The sequence below is a fragment of the Leguminivora glycinivorella genome, chromosome 13, assembly GCF_023078275.1.
Source record: "Leguminivora glycinivorella isolate SPB_JAAS2020 chromosome 13, LegGlyc_1.1, whole genome shotgun sequence".
NCBI lineage: Eukaryota > Metazoa > Arthropoda > Insecta > Lepidoptera > Tortricidae > Leguminivora > Leguminivora glycinivorella.
The window spans coordinates 14436363-14459616 of record NC_062983.1 but is presented as its reverse complement, the minus strand read 5'-3'; the positions used below and the strand labels follow the sequence as shown (position 1 = coordinate 14459616).

The 23254-nt window shown below is 41.8% G+C and overlaps 1 protein-coding gene across 1 annotated transcript; it reads left to right on the top strand.

Annotated features, from left to right (window-relative positions):
* The first annotated feature begins 3288 nt into the window (after positions 1-3288).
* On the top strand, positions 3289-3807 carry LOC125232747. Its single transcript, XM_048138513.1, has 3 exons — positions 3289-3411; positions 3494-3595; positions 3673-3807. The coding sequence occupies exons 1-3, from the start codon at positions 3325-3327 to the stop codon at positions 3805-3807; spliced, it is 324 nt and encodes a 107-aa protein (XP_047994470.1). The 5' UTR covers positions 3289-3324.
* The last annotated feature ends 19447 nt before the right edge of the window (positions 3808-23254 follow it).

Below are 23254 nucleotides of genomic sequence, written 5' to 3'. Positions count from 1 at the left end.
CGAATTATAGAAGATGCCCGGTCTACGTAAGGGAGGCCAGGAACTACAGAGCCGGCACCCAACCACACACCGTACAGAAGAGAAACGGCCCCACCACCAAGGCTGGCGAGGAAAAACCCACGGTGGAAGAGTCGGCGCCAGCAACTTTGATGGCCCCGGCTAACGCCCCCAAACCAAACCAGCACGGCGGAGAGGCACAAATAAAAAAGAAGAAGAAGAAGAAGCCCAAAAAGAGGGTAACGGTGGAACCCCCTTCGGCCGCACCAAGGCCCAAAGCAACTTCTTCGACCTCAAAGACGGCAGACAAGAAACCAGCAGCAACGCGAGGAGAACAAGACTTGGCAGCAATGATAGCTGCACTCCTACAAGCTGCAGCAGACCAGGGACCCGAGGCGGTGGCAAGGGCCCTTGAGAAGATGGCGCCTCCCTCAAGTCACATTCAATCGTAAGCTGAGGGTGGCTTTCTGGAATGCCCAATCGCTGACCAGCAAGGAAGCCCTGCTCCGAAACTTCCTCAAAGAGCAGAATATAGATATATTGCTGGTCAGCGAAACTTTTGCCAAGAAGACTATGAAGATTGGTCGACTTCGTGCCCTACGACTCATTCCAAGCGCTCGGAGTCGACATCAGGGTGGCTGAAGGCGACCTCCGGCTCTACGCGGTGTACCGCCCCCCGCAAGCTTCAACCTCCAGGCTGAGGCAAGACCTGCGTGCCCTCATCCAATCCTCAGGGCCGACCATCGTGGCAGGGGATTGGAACGCGAAGCATACAGCCTGGAACTCCACCAGGATCGACGCTGCTGGACGGGCACTGTACAGCTCGATCCTGGACAATAACTACGATGTCACAGGTCCAGGAGAACCTACCCATTACGCGGACGCCCAGATGACCTGTGACATAATAGACTTCGCCATCCATAAGGAGGTCAATACGCTATTGAACCTCGAAGTGCTGCCAGACCTGCCGTCAGACCACCGCCCAGTGCTGCTGACCCTGGAAACCACCCCCTACGCTGTGCCCAGGAGGAGAGCCGGAAGAAAAACCGATTGGGAGACCTTCGCTCGAAACCTCGAAAACCCGCAGATAGGACAAGTCTCCACGGCAGAGCAGGTAGAAGCCGCGACAGCTGCCATAACCCGCAACATCAAACAGGCACTCGACTCATCATCGCGCACCACCACCGAGAGAGAGAGGTACAAGCCACTCCCCTCGGTGCTGAGAGACCTAATCCTGCGAAAACGCCAGATGAGAAGGAGATGGCAGCACACAAGATGCCCAACCCTCAAGGCAGAGCTAAACAAAATGGTGGAGCAAGTAAAGATCGCCTTGAGAGAAAACGCAGCAGCTGAATGGGAAACTCACATGGCCAGCATAGGCGAGGATGTGCCCTCCATCCATCGCCTGTGCAGGCAATTGGGAACTACCAAAGAAGCAGTGAGGCCGCTAGTGGATGAAGGGGGGAAAATCCACTATAAGGCAGAAGAGAGAGCAGAGCTCTTTGCAGACCACCTGCAGAAGACGTTCAGACCTAACCCAGAAGAGGACGACACCCATACGAGGCAGGTGGAAGACCTACTGACAGGGTACCTAGAGCATCCGCCGGGCCCCGGAGAAGATCCAGTCTTCTTCTCACCCGGCCAAGTTAGACGCGAGACCAGGAGAGTCAACCCAAAGAAAGCCCCGGGCGCCGATTCGATCCCGAACATGGCGATCCGTCATCTGCCACAGCACACCATAGTGGCACTGACGAGACTGTTCAATGGGATCATGCGCTCGGGGCACTTCCCAGAGACCTGGAAACTAGGCCGGGTCATAATGCTGCCGAAACCGGGGAAAGACAGGAAGAGACCGGAGAGCTACCGGCCAATAACCCTGCTCAGTACCCTGTCCAAAGTCTTCGAGAGGCTCCTGCTGGGAAGACTTCAGCCACACATAGTGCCGAAACCAGAACAGTTCGGATTCAGGTCAGAGCACTCTACAACATTGCAGCTAACCAGAGTGCTATCATTCATGGCACAGAAGATGGCCAAAAAGGAGCAGGTTGTCGCGGTTTTCCTGGATATGGAGAAGGCGTTTGACAGGGTCTGGCACGAGGGCCTACTAGCCAAACTGTCAACGTCCTCAGCCCCACGTCGTGTAATCCGCGTCATCCACTCCTTCCTCACTGGCAGGCGCTTCCAAGTGGCAGTAGAAGATGCCACGTCTTCTGCACGCCCCATCCTCGCGGGAGTACCACAAGGGAGCTGCCTGTCACCCGCCTGCTACGCCTGGTTCACTGACGACATCCCGGTGGTCGGCGACGTCAAGTTGGGCCTGTTCGCGGACGACGCGGCTTACTACGCGTCATCCATCTCACCAGCACACGCCGCAAAGAAGATCCAGCGCCAACTTGACGTCCTACCTGAATGGCTGACCAATTGGCGGCTCTCAGTGAACGTGAACAAGACTCAGGCCATCCTCACAGGATCGGCCCGCCCCCCCGAAGCCGTTGACACTCCTAGGGCAGGAGGTGGAGTGGACCCACACCGCCAAGTACCTGGGGGTCACCATAGACAGAGGCCTGACAATGAAACAGCACACAGACGAAGTGGTGAGACGCGCGAAAACCGCGCGCACCCTCCTTCGCCCAGTGCTAACCAGCAGCCTCCCCATCCGAACCAAAGTGGGGATTTACAAGACGTACATCAGATCAAGGCTGACATACGCGGCTCCTGCCTGGTACGCCAGAACGGCAGAGAGCAGCAGGAAGAAGCTCCGAGCGCAGGAGACGCTCAGCCTTAGAACACTGTCCAAAGCCCCACGCATAGTGAGGAACAACACCATATACAAGGATCTGAGGATGCCCAAGCTGGAGGAGTTCATAGGACACCTCGCGAGCAGGATGTTCAAACGAGCCGACGCATCCCACCATCCCCTGCTGCAGGGCATAGCGCCACTCCACGCTCGCCCACCAGACGAACGCCGAGCACGAGCCCAACCACGCGAGCTCGTGCCACCACCAGACGCAGACCCACATAGCCGCAGAAGGGCCAACATGCAAGCCATGAGGGCCTAACAAAGAGACAGCAAAGAGAGAACCTGAAAAGGGGAAAATGAGAGAGAAAAGCTCCGACATTCGGGGCTAGAACAGACCTGGCTGTTGTTACAGCCTGCGATAGAAGCAGCCACAGAGGGCCAAGCCCTGAGATGGCCTCCTCACACCTCCTCAGAAAGGGGAGGAGTGCAAGATGACCGCGTACGTAATTTGCACACATTTCTCTCTGACGTGTCAGACAGACAGTTTCAGTTGCAGATCATAATCGATAGTTCAATTTCTTTGAAAAATGTCTTCTGATATAATTCAAACGCGTAACACAGTGCCCCGTAAGCGGGGAAGACCCGCAGGAAGAGGTCGAGTTTCTCTTACTTTAGTAAGTTTTCACTATTTTATTTTTAATCTTTATTAATATGTGTATATATTATACTTAATGTGATTTTCTATATTTGTTACAGTATGAAAAACGAGCTCTCAATGCGTCGTATGAGAAGGAGAGAAGAGCTGCTATGAACGAAGCTCTAGAAAATTTGGCGAAAGAGGCCGGTGTGCAGAGTACTGTAAGTGTCTATTTGTTTTTTGTTGTCTTATTTTTTTTGTATTTTTGATTTTCTAATAATTCTTGTGTTTGTTTCAGTTGTCTGTTCCGGACCTGTTAGCGGAGGTCTTGACGCTTCTACAAAAGTCGATGAAGCGCGACAAATACTGGGACGCTGAGAGACTGCGGAAAGCCAATGAGGACCTGGAATCTGAAAGTAAGTTGCCCCGCTAATGAAATAGTTTACTAAACTTAGTGTTTTCACTTAGCATTGTTCTCATGTTTTTTTTCTTCCACAGTAGAAATGTTGGAGTACTGTTTTCCGACGTAAACAGAGCCTAAGAGGACATGTCCAATGAAGAGAAAAGTTGCTGATTGTGGCTGGCCGAGTCCTCCCAGCAAGCGGGTCTCGACAAGTCCATCTCAGGAGCCTGTGCCGGTTTCGACATGTCAGCGAGTGCTGCCACGACTAGTTCGGCGCGCTTCTGCACCGGACACGGGTTCCCAGCAATCCCAGCTACAGACACGCCAAGAAGAGTCCTATGCTTTCCCGTTGGCTTGTGTGGAGGAACATCTTTCACCACATTTCCCCGAAGGCGTTGGATGTTCATCTTTGGATTCTGCGCCGTCTCCAGTATACTGCAGCATTGTGGAGCCAAGTGCGAAGAATGAAAACCTGGCTGAGGTGGCCAATTTTGGTACTATAGATGCAACTGCAGGTGCACGGGTCTCCTTGAGTCAGTTCGACTTTTGGGCGACGGAAGAAGACATCGTCTCGCTTTATTTTTAAGTTGTAATTAGTATAGGATGTAAAGTTAATAGTTAAGGATGATTTTATTATTTAGTGAATAAACTATGTTTCATTTACATATTTTTTGATTCAATCTCTTAAATCTTCACCTGTTTAGTTCTTCACAATTTAGTTCGATAAAATTTATCGCATCAGTGCATCTCTATCGCTCATATAAATAGTGTGACATGGACGGCCCTTGTATTGTTTTATTTAAATATTATAAGGTTTATTTTAACATTAAGACTAAACTAGCTGACTGTTTGTTTGGAGGGAATCATTTAGGGTAGGTAATAGTTTCCTAAATAATAGGGTACAGTTCAGTACACTCCCGTGCCCCCAGATACATAATTATGTGAGGTATGTTAATTGTGAATCTTGCTATTAAAAAAATTTTAAAACAGGTAAATGCTTTTATTATTTTTGTAATTTATCCAACTCCTGTCCTTACCGACCCATAAGCGGCAACCCACACTCAGGCGACGCACGTCGTAAGACGCGGTTTTTTTTAAATTACACTCGGGCGGCGCGTCGCTGGCGTCCGTTCCGCGTCTTACGACGTGCGTCGCCTCGCCTGTGTGTAGATAGTCCCTTAGATGACAATTAAAATCAAAACAATTAGAATATAAGTACCTCAAAACGTTAAAATGGCACATATCGCCACTACTTTTAAAAAAACTTGTATCTTCGTCTGTCAATGAAAAGAAAATTGTAGTAAGTATGTATGGAATGCATATAGACTTACTGCGTTTTAACTTTGAGGAGCAGCGTGAGATATAGACATGCGCGAAACAGTGCTTCAAAATGTAATGCCATATCACATCACTTTTCCGAGAAAGTAACATCTCACTGAGATGTCACATCACACATCACTCGAAACGTTACCCGACCTTGAACAGCGCTCGGGCGCGCGCGAGATGGCACCATCACAGTCATCACAGATATCAACAAGGCTACGCATCTCATATCAGCGCGTAGTTCCATTACATGTTGCTTCTTGTCACCGCTACGTGAATTAAGTATATTTTATAAAATTTGCAAATGGTTACTTATACTTACTGGATCATACGATAACCACACATGTACGTAATGTACAATATGTACATCTAGATAAATTATTAGCCGCGAAAGTCAACTAAACATTTCACAACAATAATAATAAATAATATGTTTTGTTTTCGGCGCGCCCAATTTCACAGACAAAATTACTCTGTTTGTGCGTGAGATACTAGATTTTTTCAAAGTAGTGACGATATTTGGGATTTGATCGAGATAGTTGTCATGCGAATCTTTATTAAAATACTACTTTGAATGGAAATATCTACTTAGAATAATGAACCTAAATATCAAGTTCAAAACAATTTTCCTAGAAATTCTTTATAAAGTTCTACTTTTGTGATTTTTTTCATATTTTTTAAACATATGGTTCAAAAGTTAGAGGGGGGGACGCACTTTTTTTTCCTTTAGGAGCGATTATTTCCGAAAATATTAATATTATCAAAAAACAATCTTAGTAAACCCATATTCATTATGAAATACCTATCCAACAATATATCACACGTTGGGGTTGGAATGAAAAAAAATATCAGCCCCCACTTTACATGTAGGGGGAGTACCCTAATTAAACATTTTTTTCCATTTTTTATTTTTGCACTTTGTTGGCGTGATTTATATACATATTGGTACCAAATTTCAGCTTTCTAGTGCTAACGGTTACTGAGATTATCCGCGGACGGACGGACGGACGGACAGACAGACATGGCGAAACTATAAGGGTTCCTAGTTGACTTCGGACCCCTAAAAATCAGTTATGTCATACAGGGTCATAATAATAATTAAAAAATTAAAAACACATACGAACAGAAGAATTTTTCAGGTTCGGAAGTCAGTTACAAACTCGATCATAACATAATGCATAACAGGGATAAAGGTCCGAATAATACAGTACTTATAAAAAGCTAGATCAAGCAGACTTTGCACAGATATATCCAAACTAATATTGTAGATGGGAAAGTGTGTGTGTCTGTTTCTTTGTCCGTCTTTCGCGACAAAACGGAGCGACGAATTGACGTGATTTTTTAAGTGGAGATAGTTTAACGGATGGAGAGTGACATAGGCTTTTTTGTCTCTTTCTAACGCGTGCGAAGCCGCGGACAAAAGCTAGTAGCTAAATAAAGTAAAATAATAGGTTAATACGTATAGGTATAACAAAGCTCTCATTACAGGACTAACGCCAGTTTCCTAAAGCACGTAATATAGTACGGCGAGCGCCCCTAGAGCGCTTGTTAGCGCCCTTACCTGCAACCCGGTGCGGCCCGAACTACTGAAACACTGCTGTATACACGTGGGCTGCGGTCCAAGTCAAGGGAGGTACGAGTGTATTAGTTCAGTTGTAATATGAAATCAAAATAAAGTCTGCTTTACGTCATCTACTGGAATTTACGGTGTCAATCTACGGGAATAACCCGAAATCATTATATAAAATGCATAGATATACATTTATACAATGTTCGTCTGATGGCGTTATTCATAAACCTAAATTAGCCAATAATCATTGGGATATTTTGTCATGATGACTTACATATTTGTGAGGAAGGTACAAAATATTTTTTAACTAATAAGCTCAGATACTTTTTTTTTATAATAATAACACACAGTCTGTATTTCTGTAACGCATATGCGATGGCGTCAGGTGGCCCAAAATCGACTAGGTATATCTTTTGAGTATTATATATGCGCGGGTATTTTATAAGTATTAGTGCAATTACTTTGATATTTGGCAGGTAGCTTCTTATTATTATTTTGTTATCAGAAGAATGTGCAAGCGCAGATTACCTCCACTGTTGATAACGGGTGGGGGCGTAGCTTGCAGCGATAACGCGATGCTATTGGGCGAGATAAAAAGGGAAAGTTGCATAATTTAGTTATTATTAATAGTTATTCATTGCCACAGGTAGGCAGACAGACTTGTCAAGCCTAAAAGTTATTATTATTATAACACTCCGTCGGTTTTGCATCGGAAGTTGAAAACAAGAAACTTCCTTCAAAACTATAATAAAACTAATAAGTTCAGTAACTTTTTTTATGGTAGTGGAATTAGCCTGTATTTCTGTAACACCAGGGGCGGCTCACTTCCGCGATTCTATCGTCGCGCTACAAGTACAAGTAATCAGGAGTGGCGCGCGTTCCCGCGGAACGCACGTTCGCAATTTCTATTGTTACTTTATGTCGCGAGTCTTTCTTAAGGTTCATATGCGATGTCCGCGTGTGGAATGGCTAATAAAGCTTAGTTAAATGGATATCACGAATAAAATAGGACAATCTTACACAGACTTACTATTGATTAAGTCCCACGGAAAAGTTCAATAAGGCTTGTGATGTTGGGACTTAAACAATAATATAATAGATAGGTACTGTATATATACCTAGAAAGTACCTATCTACCCAAGACTTGAATATAATAGTATATTTATTTTTATCCGAGTGTTAATTCGTTTTAATCAATAGGCAACCCTATCGTCCGACGCTGCGCACGTGCGGCTCGTTTCTTTTTGTTAGATTTTGTAGGCATTTAAAAAGGCGGCATTTCGTGAACATCAAAGCAGTGGGCCTTCTGTACTTGTAGTATTATATATTCTATGGTAACACATATATGCGATGGTGTCAATTGGCCCAAAATCGAATAGGTATAACATTTGAGAGTTAGGGGCGTGGCTATATGAGGACGAGTGGTGGGGGTAAATAGCTTCTATAAATACAATCGTAATCATAAATTTGCACACATTTCTCTCTGACGTGTCAGACAGACAGTTTCAGTTGCAGATCATAATCGATAGTTCAATTTCTTTGAAAAATGTCTTCTGATATAATTCAAACGCGTAACACAGTGCCCCGTAAGCGGGGAAGACCCGCAGGAAGAGGTCGAGTTTCTCTTACTTTGGTAAGTTTTCACTATTTTATTTTTAATCTTTATTAATATGTGTATATATTATACTTAATGTGATTTTCTATATTTGTTACAGTATGAAAAGCGAGCTCTCAATGCGTCGTATGAGAAGGAGAGAAGAGCTGCTATGAACGAAGCTCTAGAAAATTTGGCGAAAGAGGCCGGTGTGCAGAGTACTGTAAGTGTCTATTTGTTTTTTGTTGTCTTATTTTTTTTGTATTTTTGATTTTCTAATAATTCTTGTGTTTGTTTCAGTTGTCTGTTCCGGACCTGCTAGCGGAGGTCTTGACGCTTCTACAAAAGTCGATGAAGCGCGACAAATACTGGGACGCTGAGAGACTGCGGAAAGCCAATGAGGACCTGGAATCTGAAAGTAAGTTGCCCCGCTAATGAAATAGTTTACTAAACTTAGTGTTTTCACTTAGCATTGTTCTCGTGTTTTTTTCTTCCACAGTAGAAATGTTGGAGTACTGTTTTCCGACGGAAACAGAGCCTAAGAGGACATCTCCAATGAAGAGAAAAGTTGCTGATTGTGGCTGGCCGAGTCCTCCCAGCAAGCGGGTCTCGACAAGTCCATCTCAGGAGCCTGTGCAGGTTTCGACATGTCAGCGAGTGCTGCCACGACTAGTTCGGCGCGCTTCTGCACCGGACACGGGTTCCCAGCAATCCCAGCTACAGACACGCCAAGAAGAGTCGTATGCTTTCCCGTTGGCTTGTGTGGAGGAACGTCTTTCACCACATTTCCCCGAAGGCGTTGGATGTTCATCTTTGGATTCTGCGCCGTCTCCAGTATACTGCAGCATTGTGGAGCCAAGTGCAAAGAATGAAAACCTGGCTGAGGTGGCCAATTTTGGTACTATAGATGCAACTGCAGGTGCACGGGTCTCCTTGAGTCAGTTCGACTTTTGGGCGACGGAAGAAGACATCGTCTCGCTTTATTTTTAAGTTGTAATTAGTATAGGATGTAAAGTTAATAGTTAAGGATGATTTTATTATTTAGTGAATAAACTATGTTTCATTTACATATTTTTTTGATTCAATCTCTTAAATCTTCACCTGTTTAGTTCTTCACTATTTAGTTCGATAAAATTTATCGCATCAGTGCGTCCCTATCGCTCATATAAATAGTGTGACATGGACGGCCCTTGTATTGTTTTATTTAAATATTATAAGGTTTATTTTAACATTAAGACTAAACTAGCTGACTGTTTGTTTGGAGGGAATCATTTAGGGTAGGTAATAGTTTCCTAAATAATAGGGTACAGTTCAACACAGTACTTGCGTGGGTATTTTATAATTAGTGCAATTACTTTGGTGCTTAGCACGTAGCTTAGTATTATTATTATTTTATAATCACAAGAATGTGCAAGTGTGCCTCCACTGTTGGTAACGGATGGGCGTGGCTTGCAGCGATAACGCGATGCTATTGGGCGAGATAAAAAGTGAAAGTTGCACAATTTGGTTGTTATTATATTCATTTATTTAAAACTAGTCAATTTTAAACATAAGTCAGTTATGGCAATATTTAATGTTTACCATAACCTGTTTTATTTATAATATACTATTTATATAATACACAAATAAATAAATAAATAAATATTATAGGACATTATTACACAGATCGACTGAGCCCCACGGTAAGCTCAAGAAGGCTTGTGTGAAACTTTCGAACAAGCGAATTCGTGCGTTCGATTTTGAAAAATCGGTCCTTTGAACGTTTCAAACATTGAAACGTTTCATATACTTACGTATACGTAGTCAACAATTTTTTGGTGTAAATTAAATATAAATATGTAAGTAAAATACTTTATAAAGTCTGATCATTACTAATACTTACTTATGTCACATCCGGATATGACTATCGACGATTTCAAATTTTTCAAACTGTGACGGATCGACGGTTGCTGCCGCCTAGGGTTGCAAATAGAAAAAAAACTTTCTTTTTTTCAGAATTATGAAAAAAAAAACCACGCACCATGGTTTTTTTTCTAAATTATGTTTTTTTTTTCCGATGAACAAATAATTCGACAATAACGGTTTTTCGTGATTTGTAACGTTTCAATAACAATAACGTACATTTTAATTCGATAAATATTCAATATACAAACGTTTTTTGGGGAATCCCCGATGCGGCGTGGAGAGTGGAGAGACGGTGGAGTTGCCAACAGTAAATAGCGACAACTACTAACTATAGATTGTGCAAATGTTATTTTTATAAAACCAGAAATTAAAGTTATTAAATTAAATTCGTTTTGTAGTTAACATAAAGTCTAAAAAGCCGTATAAAAGTATTAACTGTTTTGCAAATTTTGAGATTTCGTCCTTCAGAAAGAAAAACATAATTCAGAAAAAACACTGTTTTTTTTCACGTTTTTTCTTTTCAATATAGAAAAAAACCGTTTTTATGTAACCCCAACCGCCGCCGCTGTCGATCAAATTAGTTAGATTTTGTACGAACACGATGTTTACTTGGACCTAGATTATCAGTCTACTTAGAAAGTTTGGTAATTAATAGCTAATAATATAAACGCTTGTCGCTTATGGTTCGGGCCCCAAACCCCTCGATGTCGCACACACGCGGCGTTAACGAACCGAACCCTGGAACAAATTGTTTTCTTTCTCTGCGCCAGCGATATACGATAAACGAGATAGGATAACATAGTTGTTGCGATAAAACTTTATGTTTAGATAAAATTATACCTTTACAAATAAATATTACAAAAATATAATCCTTCTTCCTTTATACCGAATCCCATCAAAAACAAAACTTGTAAAAACACCAAGTCTCGCAACTCAGTTCTTCTGGCGTAAAAAGAGTTGAGATCCCTTTAATACCAAGTCGGTTAATTTATTCAGTCCTTACTTAAAGGACCTTCTGCCGTAAGTTATTACGTAGTTTACCTATAGCTAACCTAATAATATCTTATAACGACCACATCAATATTAAATATATTTCATGTTTTAAAGAAAATTGACTGACTTGGCAATCGCATGAAACAATTTTGTCATCGGTGTAAATTGCGATTGCCAAGTCAGTCAATTTTCTTTAAAACATGAAATATATTTAATATTGATGTGGTCGTTATAAGATATTATTAGGTTAGCTATAGGTAAACTACGTAATAACTTACGGCAGAAGGTCCTTTAAGTAAGGACTGAATAAATTAACCGACTTGGTATTAAAGGGATCTCAACTCTTTTTACGCCAGAAGAACTGAGTTGCGAGACTTGGTGTTTTTACAAGTTTTGTTTTTGATGGGATCTCATTTCTTTTTGTAGACTCGTAGGTAGATAGTTCAACTTTTTTCCTTCTTTCCTATTTAACCTCCTCTTACACGCATTAATAGTTAATAGGTATATGGCTCTGGGGCTGATAGAGGATATCGTGTTCATGTACCTACACGTGAGCGTAGCAAACGCGAAATTTTGACTAAGAGTATGTAAGTAAAAAATGCATTCTGTCTACCATTTGAAAGATATTTATTTGATGGAAATAATGAACGCGAGCGAAGCGAGCGCGAATTTTTTTCATATTATTGACTCAATTTATAAAGACTCAACCCGCTAATGGAGAGGAAGGTGGGATTCTATCAAAACCCTTGTCTTTCATAGGCCAAATGTACTTGCAGGTCCATAACTGTATCGGGATGCCCATTTCGGTGTTTTTTTTTCAGTAAGGCCCTTCGGTTTCCTAGTGCTCATCATCCCGCTTGCTCCTTTTTGATTCTCTGAAACGTTTTTTTTTATGGGATAGGAGGCACACGAACAGACAGGTCGCCTGATGGTAAGCAATAACTGCCGCCCCTGGTCACCCGAAACACCAGAAGTGTTGGAGGTGCGTTGCCGGCCTTTAAGATGGGTGTACGCTCTTTTCTTGAAAGTTTGAAGGTCGTATTGGTCCGAAAATACCGCAGGCGACAATTCTGCTGGCATACGTTTTATGAAGAACTCCACTTCGGACTGTATTTTAGACACATGATATTTAGATTACGACGTAACTTTGTAACTACGTACCTAACTTTAAGTGATGCAAGGCAACACCACATAATTGATAGGTACAATTTCAATGGATTGTCTTTCAAAGGTTTGTCAATTATCTACTAAAATCCTCCTTTCATTTAATTGTACCTTATGAATGTTGTACACTGCGACATTTTGATACATCGTTCCACAATCATTTCAATATCTGAATTAATTCCTGACACCTCTCGCTAGCTGGTGGCCTATCGGTAAGAGCGTGCGACTTTCGATACGAAGGTCGCGGGTTCGAACCCCGGCTTGCACCAATGAGTTTTTCGGAATTTATGTGCGAAATATCATTTGATATTTGCCAGTCACTTTTCAGTGAAGGAAAACATCGTGAAGAAACCGGACTAATTCCAATAAGATCTAGTTTACCCTTCGGGTTGGAAGGTCGGATGGCAGTCGCTTTCGTAAAACTAGTGCCTACGCCAAATCTTGGGATTAGTTTTCAAAGCGGACCCCAGGCTCCCATGAGCCGTGGCAAATGCAGGGATAACGCAAGGAGGATGATGATGATGATGATGAAGTTGGTGATGTAGGTAGAACTGCAATTTACTTGTTTTAAATTTTTGCTGTACTTGGCGAGGGCCCGCCCTCATATCTATATACATACATAAAGTCGCGCATGTATTTCCCAACAGGGTACGCAGAGTACACGAACTCGTTTCAGTGCAACTGTTGGCAAATTTATGAAGGGGTTGTCAGCCTATTCGTCCAGACCACAATGGAACCCATATCCCATAGTTGAATTATACGACTCCCACCATGTAAGGAAATGGGGTAGTGAGATTTTCAACCCATCACATACATACATACATACAATCACGCCTGTATCCCATAAAGGGGTAGGCAGAGCACATGAAACTACTAAAGCTTCAGTGCCACTCTTGGCAAATAAGGGGTTGAAAGAAAACGAAACTGTGGCATTGCAGTGACAGGTTGCCAGCCTCTCGCCTACGCCACAATTTAACCCATATCCCATAGTCGCCTTCTACGACACCCACGGGAAGAAGGGGGTGGTGAAATTCTTAACCCGTCACCACACAGATAACCCATCACGATATCGGGTATCTGTATAAATTTACATAGCCAGGTTTATTTACTGTAAATCAACTGCAAATATAACTTGGTAATCTCATATATTGATATGAGATTACAAAGTTATTTATGCAGTTGGTGTATCTGAAAACCTGGAATGAAATTCCAAGATTTTTTAATTTTTGTATGATTTATACACTAAACACTAACTATATTCTAAATATGAAGCTTCCAAGTGTACTAGAAGTGTCTTATTATCATTGATGATCGTATGTCAGTCAGTCAGTGAGTGACAAAACTAAGAAACTTTGGCTAGTAATTATTCCTAAACTATTGGTTCAAATTTAATGAAATTTGGAATATACCATGTTTATACAATGACTACTTGGGTGCTGAAAATTGAGGCTTCTAGTTTTATCCAGAACGGAGTAACAGGGGGTTGAAAATGGTCTGAAATGCTTCGAGAAAAGGATGGTACGGCCGTGCCTCTTTTTGCTCGACTTGGCGGGGGCACTGCCGTGCCCCCAGATATAGTCGATGGGCAAACGAAGTTGGGGCGTAAAAATATTTAATGAGCTATAAAGTATTTTACTTTTCACCACACCAACTGATAAAGGCGTTTTTTGCTATTCGAAACGGATAGCAAAATTGCATTTTATCCACAAGAGTGCAAAGCAATTTCATACAAATTTTAACCCTCTGGACCGCATCCAACGACGAGCGACTCGAATTGTCAACTGCCAGCATATCTCCGATCGGCTAGACCCCTTGGCGCTGCGTAGAGATGTGGCCTCGCTCTGCATTTTCTATCGCATGTATAACGGGGAGTGCTCCGAGGAATTGTTCGGATTAATCCCTACCGCTTCTTTCCGCCATCGCCCTACGCGACAACATTTCCATCGCCATCATCAGTGGTGAAGTGAAACGTTCCGAACCCAGTGCGCTCTCACAACGGAAAAGAGGGTGAAACGCCGGAGTGGGTTTAGTGGGTAGGGCCGTTTCTCCCCTTCTCGCCAGGAGAAGGGAAAGCAACTGCGAGTCCCACACAGCGTGCGCAACTGCATTCCCACTCCGTGAAAAAAAAAAAAAAAAGTCCTCAACTGTGCGTTTCTCCAGAAACTTCCTGCCCCGCACAGCTAAACTGTGGAATGAATTGTCGCCTGCGGTATTTCCGGACCGATACGACCTTCAAATCTTCAAGAAAAGAGCGTACACCCTTAAAGGCCGGCAATGCACCTCCAACACCTCTGGTGTTTCGGGTGTCCATGGGCGGCAGTGATCGCTTACCATCAGGCGACCTGTCTGCTCGTTTGCCTCCTATCCCATAAAAAAAACTTGATGCTAAAGCTGGGTGTTGGAGTTCACGTATAAATAATGATTTTGAATCATAAATGTTAAATAAATTGAAGTACTTTATTTATTTTGATGTTTTTAGTTCCTATTTTCATAGTGTTGTTGTGGTGAAAAATTTTGTGTTTCACTCGGTGGCAAAGTTTGTTTAACCTTCGTGCCTGGTTCCCTCGCAAGGCTCAAGATTCCACTTTTTGCAACACTCGCTACGCTCGCAGTTCAATATCGGAATCTTTCGCTTGCTCGGGTATCAATATTGGCCCGTGCGGTTAAACAACAACTTTGCCCCCTTGTAAAACAAATAACTATTAAATTCAACAAAATCAAGTTACATCTTGTTTGAAATTATTTTGCACTATTGTGTATAATAATGTTGAAGTATCAACAAGGCCCATCTATACCAGTTTATGTGGTAAAAACGTACCCTGTGCTGTGACACTTAAATAACTGCGTCTACCAATCTAAAAAGTACGACTATCACATACATCCTTGATGAAAGATGATAGGTAATAAATGCTAATAATAATAAAATAGTGCAACATTGAAAATGAAATGAAAATGAAAATGAAATATTTATTTTTCAAGTAGGCATATTACAATGCGCATATGAACGTCAAATAAAGCATTCCATTTATATCGCCCAAAATTATCGCGTTATTAATGTTATCACTACTAGCCACGCCGACCCCTTATCTACGGTGCACGTTGGCGGCAATCAGTAGGCCTAGCACATGATTGCCGCGAGCGTAAGGTGCCGCGAGAGAGATCACACGTCTTCTTCTAACTGTATCAATAACATAGGGACGGGTAGTCTAATCTCGCGGCAAATATGTGCTAAATATGCTGGGTAAGCATATTCTTGTTAACAAAAAATGATAACCGACCTAAAGGTACGTGTAGGTAGACCTCAGAATAATTGTTTTTTCACATGAAACAATATCCCCGTCATTTTATAACATACGAAGCCTTTATCATCATCATCCTCCTTGCGGTATCCTGGAGCCTGGGGTTCGCTTTGACAACTAATCCCAAGATTTGGCGAAGGCACTAGTTTTTTATACGACGCCTTTATCTTATCTAAAATAAATACTACCTATGTATACTTAATGGCATATAGAGATTTTATTTAGGTTAAATTTAATTAATTAATGTTTCAATTCTGTCATACTTTGGATTTATTTTTCACATTAGGTATTTTGGGTTAACTTCGAAGTACAGAAATGCCCGGGGGGAATCTTGATATGGCGGAAATAATGGTGATTTCTATGTGACTTTCGAAATAAGACGGTTTTCGAAATTACCAAATTGCACACTAATATGTTTAAAATTATGTTAATATGTAGATATTATCATTTTAGCAAAATACTAGATGCTACGATTGCTTTGAAAAAATAGAGTGCCCTTGTCTGAGGTAAGCATAATTGAATATTATTTATACGTATCTATTGTATTTTTTAACCGACTTCAAAAAAGGAGGAGGTTCTCAATTCGACTGTTATTCGATATCTCCGAGAAGCGTGGACCGATTTTCAAAAATTTTTTTTTGATCGAACGGGTATAACCCCGAGATGGTACCATTGGCACCAAGTCGGGGTCTGATGATGGGATCTTGGAGAAATCGAGGGAACTCTTCAAATGTTATAGGCACATATAATGTTTTTAGTGTATTTTTCAAAAGTACACCGGTATTTACGCCTGATGGTAATAATTTTATGTGGCTGAGCTGATGATGGAAGGTCAACTCCTCAATGGTTAGGAGTTAAAGGATAATTCTTTCACTACTGTACATATATTCGGACTGATACATATAATATCACTAGGAACCACTATAAATCAACAAATAAATTAACTTTTTAACAAAAAATAAAACCGCCTTCAAAAAAAGCGTGTTACAAAACACGGAGAAACTAAAAAGCCAAAAATAATAAACCTTCGAATTCAGATTTCTTATCGGATTGCAATAATCTAAACATCCAAATTATAAACAAATCAATTATTTTTGGAGTCGGGGCCAGCCTGCGTATGGTGGGGTGGGGCAAACAGGAAATAGCAAGGCGACGAACAGGTCTGGTATCGACTACAAAAATAATTGATTTGTTTATAATTTGGATGTTTAAATTATTGCAATCCGATAAGAAATCTGAATTCGAAGGTTTATTATTTTTGGCTTTTTAGTTTCTCCGTGTTTTGTAACACGCTTTTTATATATCAATGAAACGTGTCGTGAGATGGTATACCATAATTATATTACTTATATGTATTTTTCAGAACGAAGGCAAAGCTATAAAAGCGCAGTACGAGAGGGAGCGCAGAGAAGAGACGGTCGATGCTTTCGCAGACTTGGCTGATATGCCGTCGGCGCCAGCCGTACCGTAAGTTTCTCAAATAGCATTCATGATAAGCATGCTATGTTATGTTGTTTTGTGCTAGAATAGTTGACTGACAAAATATTTTTTTTCGCAGATTACCAAGGCGGAACTTTTGGCGACATCGATCACACGGCTGCAACGAGCTTCGGAGGTCAAGCATAGTAGTGACTTGGACTCTCTGCGGCGGTGCAATAAAAATCTGCAGGCTCAAAGTAAGTTAAGACAGAGTAATTTATTTATTTATTTATTTAAACTTTATTGCACAAATTATCAATAAAAAGTACAAATGGCGGACTTAACGCCTTAAGGCATTCTCTACCAGTCAACCATTGGGCAAAACAGAGATAGTTAGTTTGGTGCACAATATTATAGAGCCTGTATGAGATTGTAATGATTAAATACAAGTCGATACCTACTATTATAAAATAAACATACACAAATACAATAAATAAACCTACATATATATTAGTATAATACAAATATATAAATAAAATACACATACATAAATAAATAAATGTACCTAGTGCGAGACATCAAGTAGACTTTAATTTCGAATGTTTGCAAATAAGTGCTTACGCAACTTGCTTTTAAAAGAGAGTTTACTCTGAGCTTGCCTGATAGGCAGAGGGAGGGCATTCCATAGACGAATTGCCTGACAGCTGAACGAGTTGGACAAGAATCCAGTGCGATGAGGGAGGACAGCCAGTTTCAGCGCACGAGAAGGACGCAGCTCACAACCCGGCCGAGCCGCTACGAACTGAAAGTTGGTCCTGAGATAATTGGGCGCAGCTGGGTCAAATAGGATCGAATAAAGAGCATACAAGATTCGCAATGACCTACGTTCACGAATTGGGAGCCAATTAAGTTTACGGCGAAAAGCGGAGATATGGTCATATTTGCGAAGATTAAAAACGAATCTTATACAGTTATTTAGGAGACGATCAAGCTTGGACAGCGAGGCTTGTGTAATGTTGGTGCAACATACATCAGCGTAGTCAATAATTGGCAGTATCAGCGACTGTACGAGAAGCGTTTTAGTGCTGACCGGTAAAAAATTTTTGTGTCGGTAAAGCGCCCGTAATATGTTTGTCACCTTCTTACTAATGTCTGTTACGAGAGGCTCCCATGTCAAACCACTGTCAATAATGAGACCGAGATTTTTAACCTGTGTTGACAGAGGGATCAACGTGTTCTCGAAGAGGATCGGTGAAATATGAGCCAGATCTGTTGACGCAAGCAAGCGGGGGCTTCCCAAAACAATCGCTTGGCATTTAGTGGGGTTAACGGCAATTCCGAAATCACGGGACCAAATAGAGATGCGGTTAAGATTATCGTTTATTTTGGAGATTGCACACCCGATATCATTAATACTCGCTTGCGTATAGAGTTGCAAGTCATCAGCATACAGGTGGTAAGAACAGCTAAAGCTACGTGTAATTAAATTAATAAAAATGGAGAACAGAAGAGGAGACAATATACCACCCTGTGGGACACCAGAGGTCAGCTCCAGCCAGTCAGAAAAACACTGACCAGAGCGGACCGTCTGCCGTCGGTTTTTGAGGTAGGAAGAGAACCACTCTGCCACCGATGATGAGATATTCAATTGTTTGAGAGAAGCAAGTAGAAGATCATGATCAACTGCATTAAAGGCGTTTGAAAAATCTATTAAAACTAATACAGTCAGCATGGAGTTTTCCATACCATGCCTTACATCCTCAACTACCTTAAGCAAAGCTGTCGAGGTACTGTGGCCAGGTCGAAAACCAGATTGAAAAGGCGACAGTAGCTGGTTGGAGTAGATGTGGGCAGATAATTGTTTATGAACCACTGCTTCCAGGATTTTTGACATGAACGGAAGAATTGATATAGGCCGAAAGTAATGATGTGATGAAGTAATGATGTTGTTGAGTGAAATCCTTATTGTGTATTATTTTCTGGCCCCTTATTAATGTTGTATTGCTATTTTTGCAGTTGAGATGTTGGAACGGCGGCTTACAGAAGCCGGCGAGATTGACACCGCAGGCCGTTCGCCTCAAGAACTCACGGACACGTCGAGACCTGTCAAGAGGAAACGGGACGATAGCGAAACGCAAGTGGATGTTCCCGTTCCGAAGCGTTCTCCTCAAGAATACGAACAACCGTTGGATCGTACGCTAAACAATGGTGAAGATCAAGCGCCCAACTGCTCAGTGAAGCCAGATTTACAGCCGATAAATCCCCTGTTTCCCAGATCAGCAGCGCCGATCCAACCTGTTTTGCTGATTCCGACGACGGAGGGCAGCGTCTTTGATCACCTGGAGCCTGACGCCGATTATTCGTCCTTCGCGCTGCCACCCGTGCTTGATTCTGGATGCGAGATGGGCAACGCCGGGTACATTCGCCACGTGCCACCTTATACGGAGCAGGTGTACTATCATCTTGCGCCCGGCCAGCAGTGCCCGGCCGGACCCCTTCGGTCCATCGACGTCATCGTTCAAGCAACACCAGGATAGCTTCGGCGACGTGACGAAGCATTCACTCGACCATGCCTTTTTGCCGGTGGATCCCTGGCTCCCGGTCGCGGCAACGTCGCATCAGGATTTGCCAGCTTCGAGAATGTCACCAGTGAGCAGCACCTCAGCAGACCACTCCGATGCCGACGTTGACTATTCGTCCTACCAGTTCGCCGGGCCGCAGATACCTACACCCGAGTATCAGCTAGATGCTACGATTGAACCGTCGATGGAATACATGCTTCCCGTACAACAATACACAGGGGAAATGTATTGCCACCCATCACCCGAGCTGCGCCGTTCTGGCCCTTCTTCACCGGCGGAGGAGCAGTTCTCTCCGTCCGAGTACCTGGTCCCTGAAAACCAACACGGATGTTTGCAGCCTTCGCAGTACCACCCTTCCGGCTCTTCGATAGATTGTCAGGAGCAGCCGTCGGTGTATGAAGTCCCTGTTCGATCGAATGTCATCACTAGCGTGGAGCACGTTCCGGTTCCGGTGCAAGGGAATTTCAGTCTCCAGGACGCAAGAATAGAATAGAATAGAATAGAATAGAAGAAATTTAATCAGAAAACGCTTAAATTTAGGAATTACATAGACAGTACTAATTTATTGTTAAGCGTCACTGAAAGGGTCTCCACTCAGCTTAATGTCAAGATACCACTTAAGAATCTCGACGCTGGTCTTCCGTGGAAACCCTTCCGAGAGAGCGCAACTACATGCTAAAGTACATAATAGTGTTTATATATAGGTAAGTGCAAAACCTGAAATAGATACCAAAGATACCATACACCAAAGAAAAAGCGATCAAGCTCACTCGTATAGGTAGGTACAAAGAGTTTCAAAAATTTAATTTGGTATGATTGTTATTATTTAAATGAAGACCACAATTTAAATGTAGACCACAAAGAAAGAAAGAATTTACGAAATTAATTACGAAATTACGGCACCGAAACAGTCGTCATTAAAGGTGAAGTAGAATTTAACGCTATAATGTAATATAATACAATATAAGGGGGCACTCTTTCCATTTGGACAGGCCCAGCTGAGTTTAATTTTTTTTTTGTGAATTTAAAATATGTTTTTTTAATTTACATTTAAATGATCCAATTGATGGTGAATTTCTTATAGGTGGAGGAATATTGTTCCAGCACTTCGTGGCAGAGTATTTAAAACTGCCACGAAATGCTGCGGTGCTGTGCCTAGGGCAAAGAAGACGAATGGCTCCCCGGATATGGCGTTGGGAAAAAGTTAGTTTTTCATAGAGGTAGAGGGGCGTCATGGTTTTTACAATGCCAAAAAGCATGCAGGCAAAATGCAGCGAACGCCGCGATTCCATATTCATTAACCCGCTATTATTTAAGTAAGGAGTTACATGAGTTCGAGGTGGGATATTAAAACAAAATCGCGCACATGCATTCTGCACCCGCTGCATTAGCTTTTTTGTTTGGTACAATAGACACCCACCTATGACATTATCAGCATAGTTAAGTTTTGACAGAATCAGAGATTCACATAGAGATATCCTAACGTCAGTACTTAAATATCTACGTACACTATATAATATCTTAAGTCTGTAAAAACATACTTTTGAGATCTCCAAAACGTGGTTGTGGAATCTAAGTTTACCGTCCATCAGCACGCCCAAATTCCTTGCTTCTGTTACTTGCTCAATGCAGGTATCTCCAACTTTAATCGAGAGGCTGTGGTCGCATATTTTACGTATTTGCTTCTCAGTACCAAGAACAAGGAACTTTGACTTTGCCGGGTTCAAGACTAGACTGTTTTTATCGGACCACTGTACTATACGTCTCAAATCTTCATTTATTTTTTCCACTGCACATAAAGTATCATTTGGCTTACAAGATAGGTATAACTGAATATCGTCGGCATAGATGTGATATGCACAGTTTTTGATAGCCTTCACTATTTTTATTTTTATTTTTATTTTATTTATTATCCACACTTACAACTATTTTTACAGGCTAACCTAATACAATAGTGTAACTATTAATAACTATTATCTAAAGTATTTCATTACGTCTAAATGATATTATATCTAATGCTAATTTCGTAAATTCATTCAGAGAACATGAGAACAGGTCAATATGTTCCGCTATTATGTTGAGGGTCCGCACAGCGCGCGTCAGCGGCGCCCGGGCGACCAGGTTGGTGCGCCCGCGCGCCCCTATATCAGCGCTATACAGTATATACAGAATAGGACCCAATATTGAACCTTGCGGCACGCCACGGGATACAGAGGAAGCATCAGACACTTCAAAGTTACCATTATCACTAGTTAATTGTACTCTCTGCCGGCGACCACTCAAGTAACTAGAAAACCATTTTAAAGCCTTGGTGTCAAACCCATAATAGTTTAACTTGGAAATAAGCAAATTGTGATCAATGGTGTCGAACGCACGTGAAAAATCGAGTAAAACCATGAATGATCCCTTTCCAGCGTCGATATTAGTCAAGATGTCATCCACAACGTCAAGCAGGGCAGTTGATGTACTACGCCCAGCTCTAAAACCAGATTGCTTAGACGGCAATATAGAGTTAGCTTCCAGAAACTCAGTCACTTGTTGGCTTACCACTTTTTCTATAATTTTCGACAAGAAAGGAAGAATACTGATTGGACGGAGATCTTTGTAGTCGGTTGGATTGCTAATTTTAGGTACTTATGGGTTTTATAAGAGCTTCCTTCCAGGCTTCAGGAAATATTCCTGATAGAATCGATTGATTTATTATGGCTGTGATGACTGAAAGGGTACGTGGAAGCGTCAAAAGAATCATGTCACGCGTGATGCCGTCAGATCCCTGGGAGTTAGAAGAGATTTTAAGAATAATTTTTGACACCATGTGTTCATCCACTGGCTTTAGGCTAAACGTAGATGAGTTGAAACGGTTATATTCAAAAAACGTAAGGTCTGAAATTGTGACGCTTGTATTCGGAGTGCTAAGAAAATGATTATTAATTGAATTAGGATCCTTAAACTGACTAGAGAGGTTGTAGTCTTTTTTGTTGAAGTCAACAATATTATGCTTTTATGTTTTTCCATAACGTACGAGAGTCTTTACTTTGTTCATTAATTGTGCTATTAAAATATGCTTGTTTCTCATTAAACATAGCTTGGTTAACAATACTTTTTAATTCTTTGTAATATAACTTGTGAGATTCGAGACCAGTGGCGCGGCATCTAGCGTGTGCTTCATCCCTCAATTTTATCATATCCTTCACTGTAGGAGTTATCCAAGGATAGCTTTTATTTTTCAAATAAGTCTTTTTGACAGGAGCAAATACATCAAATATATACCTAAGATATAAGTTAAAAGATTCAAGCGATTTATTAACATTTTCACACAAAAGTCGTTCCCACGTAATTGAGCCGACAAGCGCATTAATGTCGTTGAGTGGGATATATTTTAGTGGCCGCCAACAGATCCAAGTGGGACATGGCTTCGGTTTTTTGACCTGCAAGCTACATGTGATGAACGCGTGTGCACTTAAATCAGGGACATGATCAATACACACATTAGACAGTTTGTGATTACTACATATAACATCTATAAGGGTCTCCGAGTGATCGGTGAAGTGAGTAGGTTGAGTGACAAATTGATTTAAATTAAAATAATGTAGAAATTCCGAGAGTTTTTTTGTGTTTGTATCATTAA

Coding starts and splice junctions, on each gene's coding strand:
- LOC125232747 (XM_048138513.1), top strand. CDS start 3,325: ATGTCTTCTGATATAATTCAAACGCGTAACACAGTGCCCCGTAAGCGG. Junction 3,412..3,493: donor GTCGAGTTTCTCTTACTTTA/GTAAGTTTTCAC, acceptor TATTTGTTACAG/TATGAAAAACGAGCTCTCAA. Junction 3,596..3,672: donor AGGCCGGTGTGCAGAGTACT/GTAAGTGTCTAT, acceptor TGTTTGTTTCAG/TTGTCTGTTCCGGACCTGTT.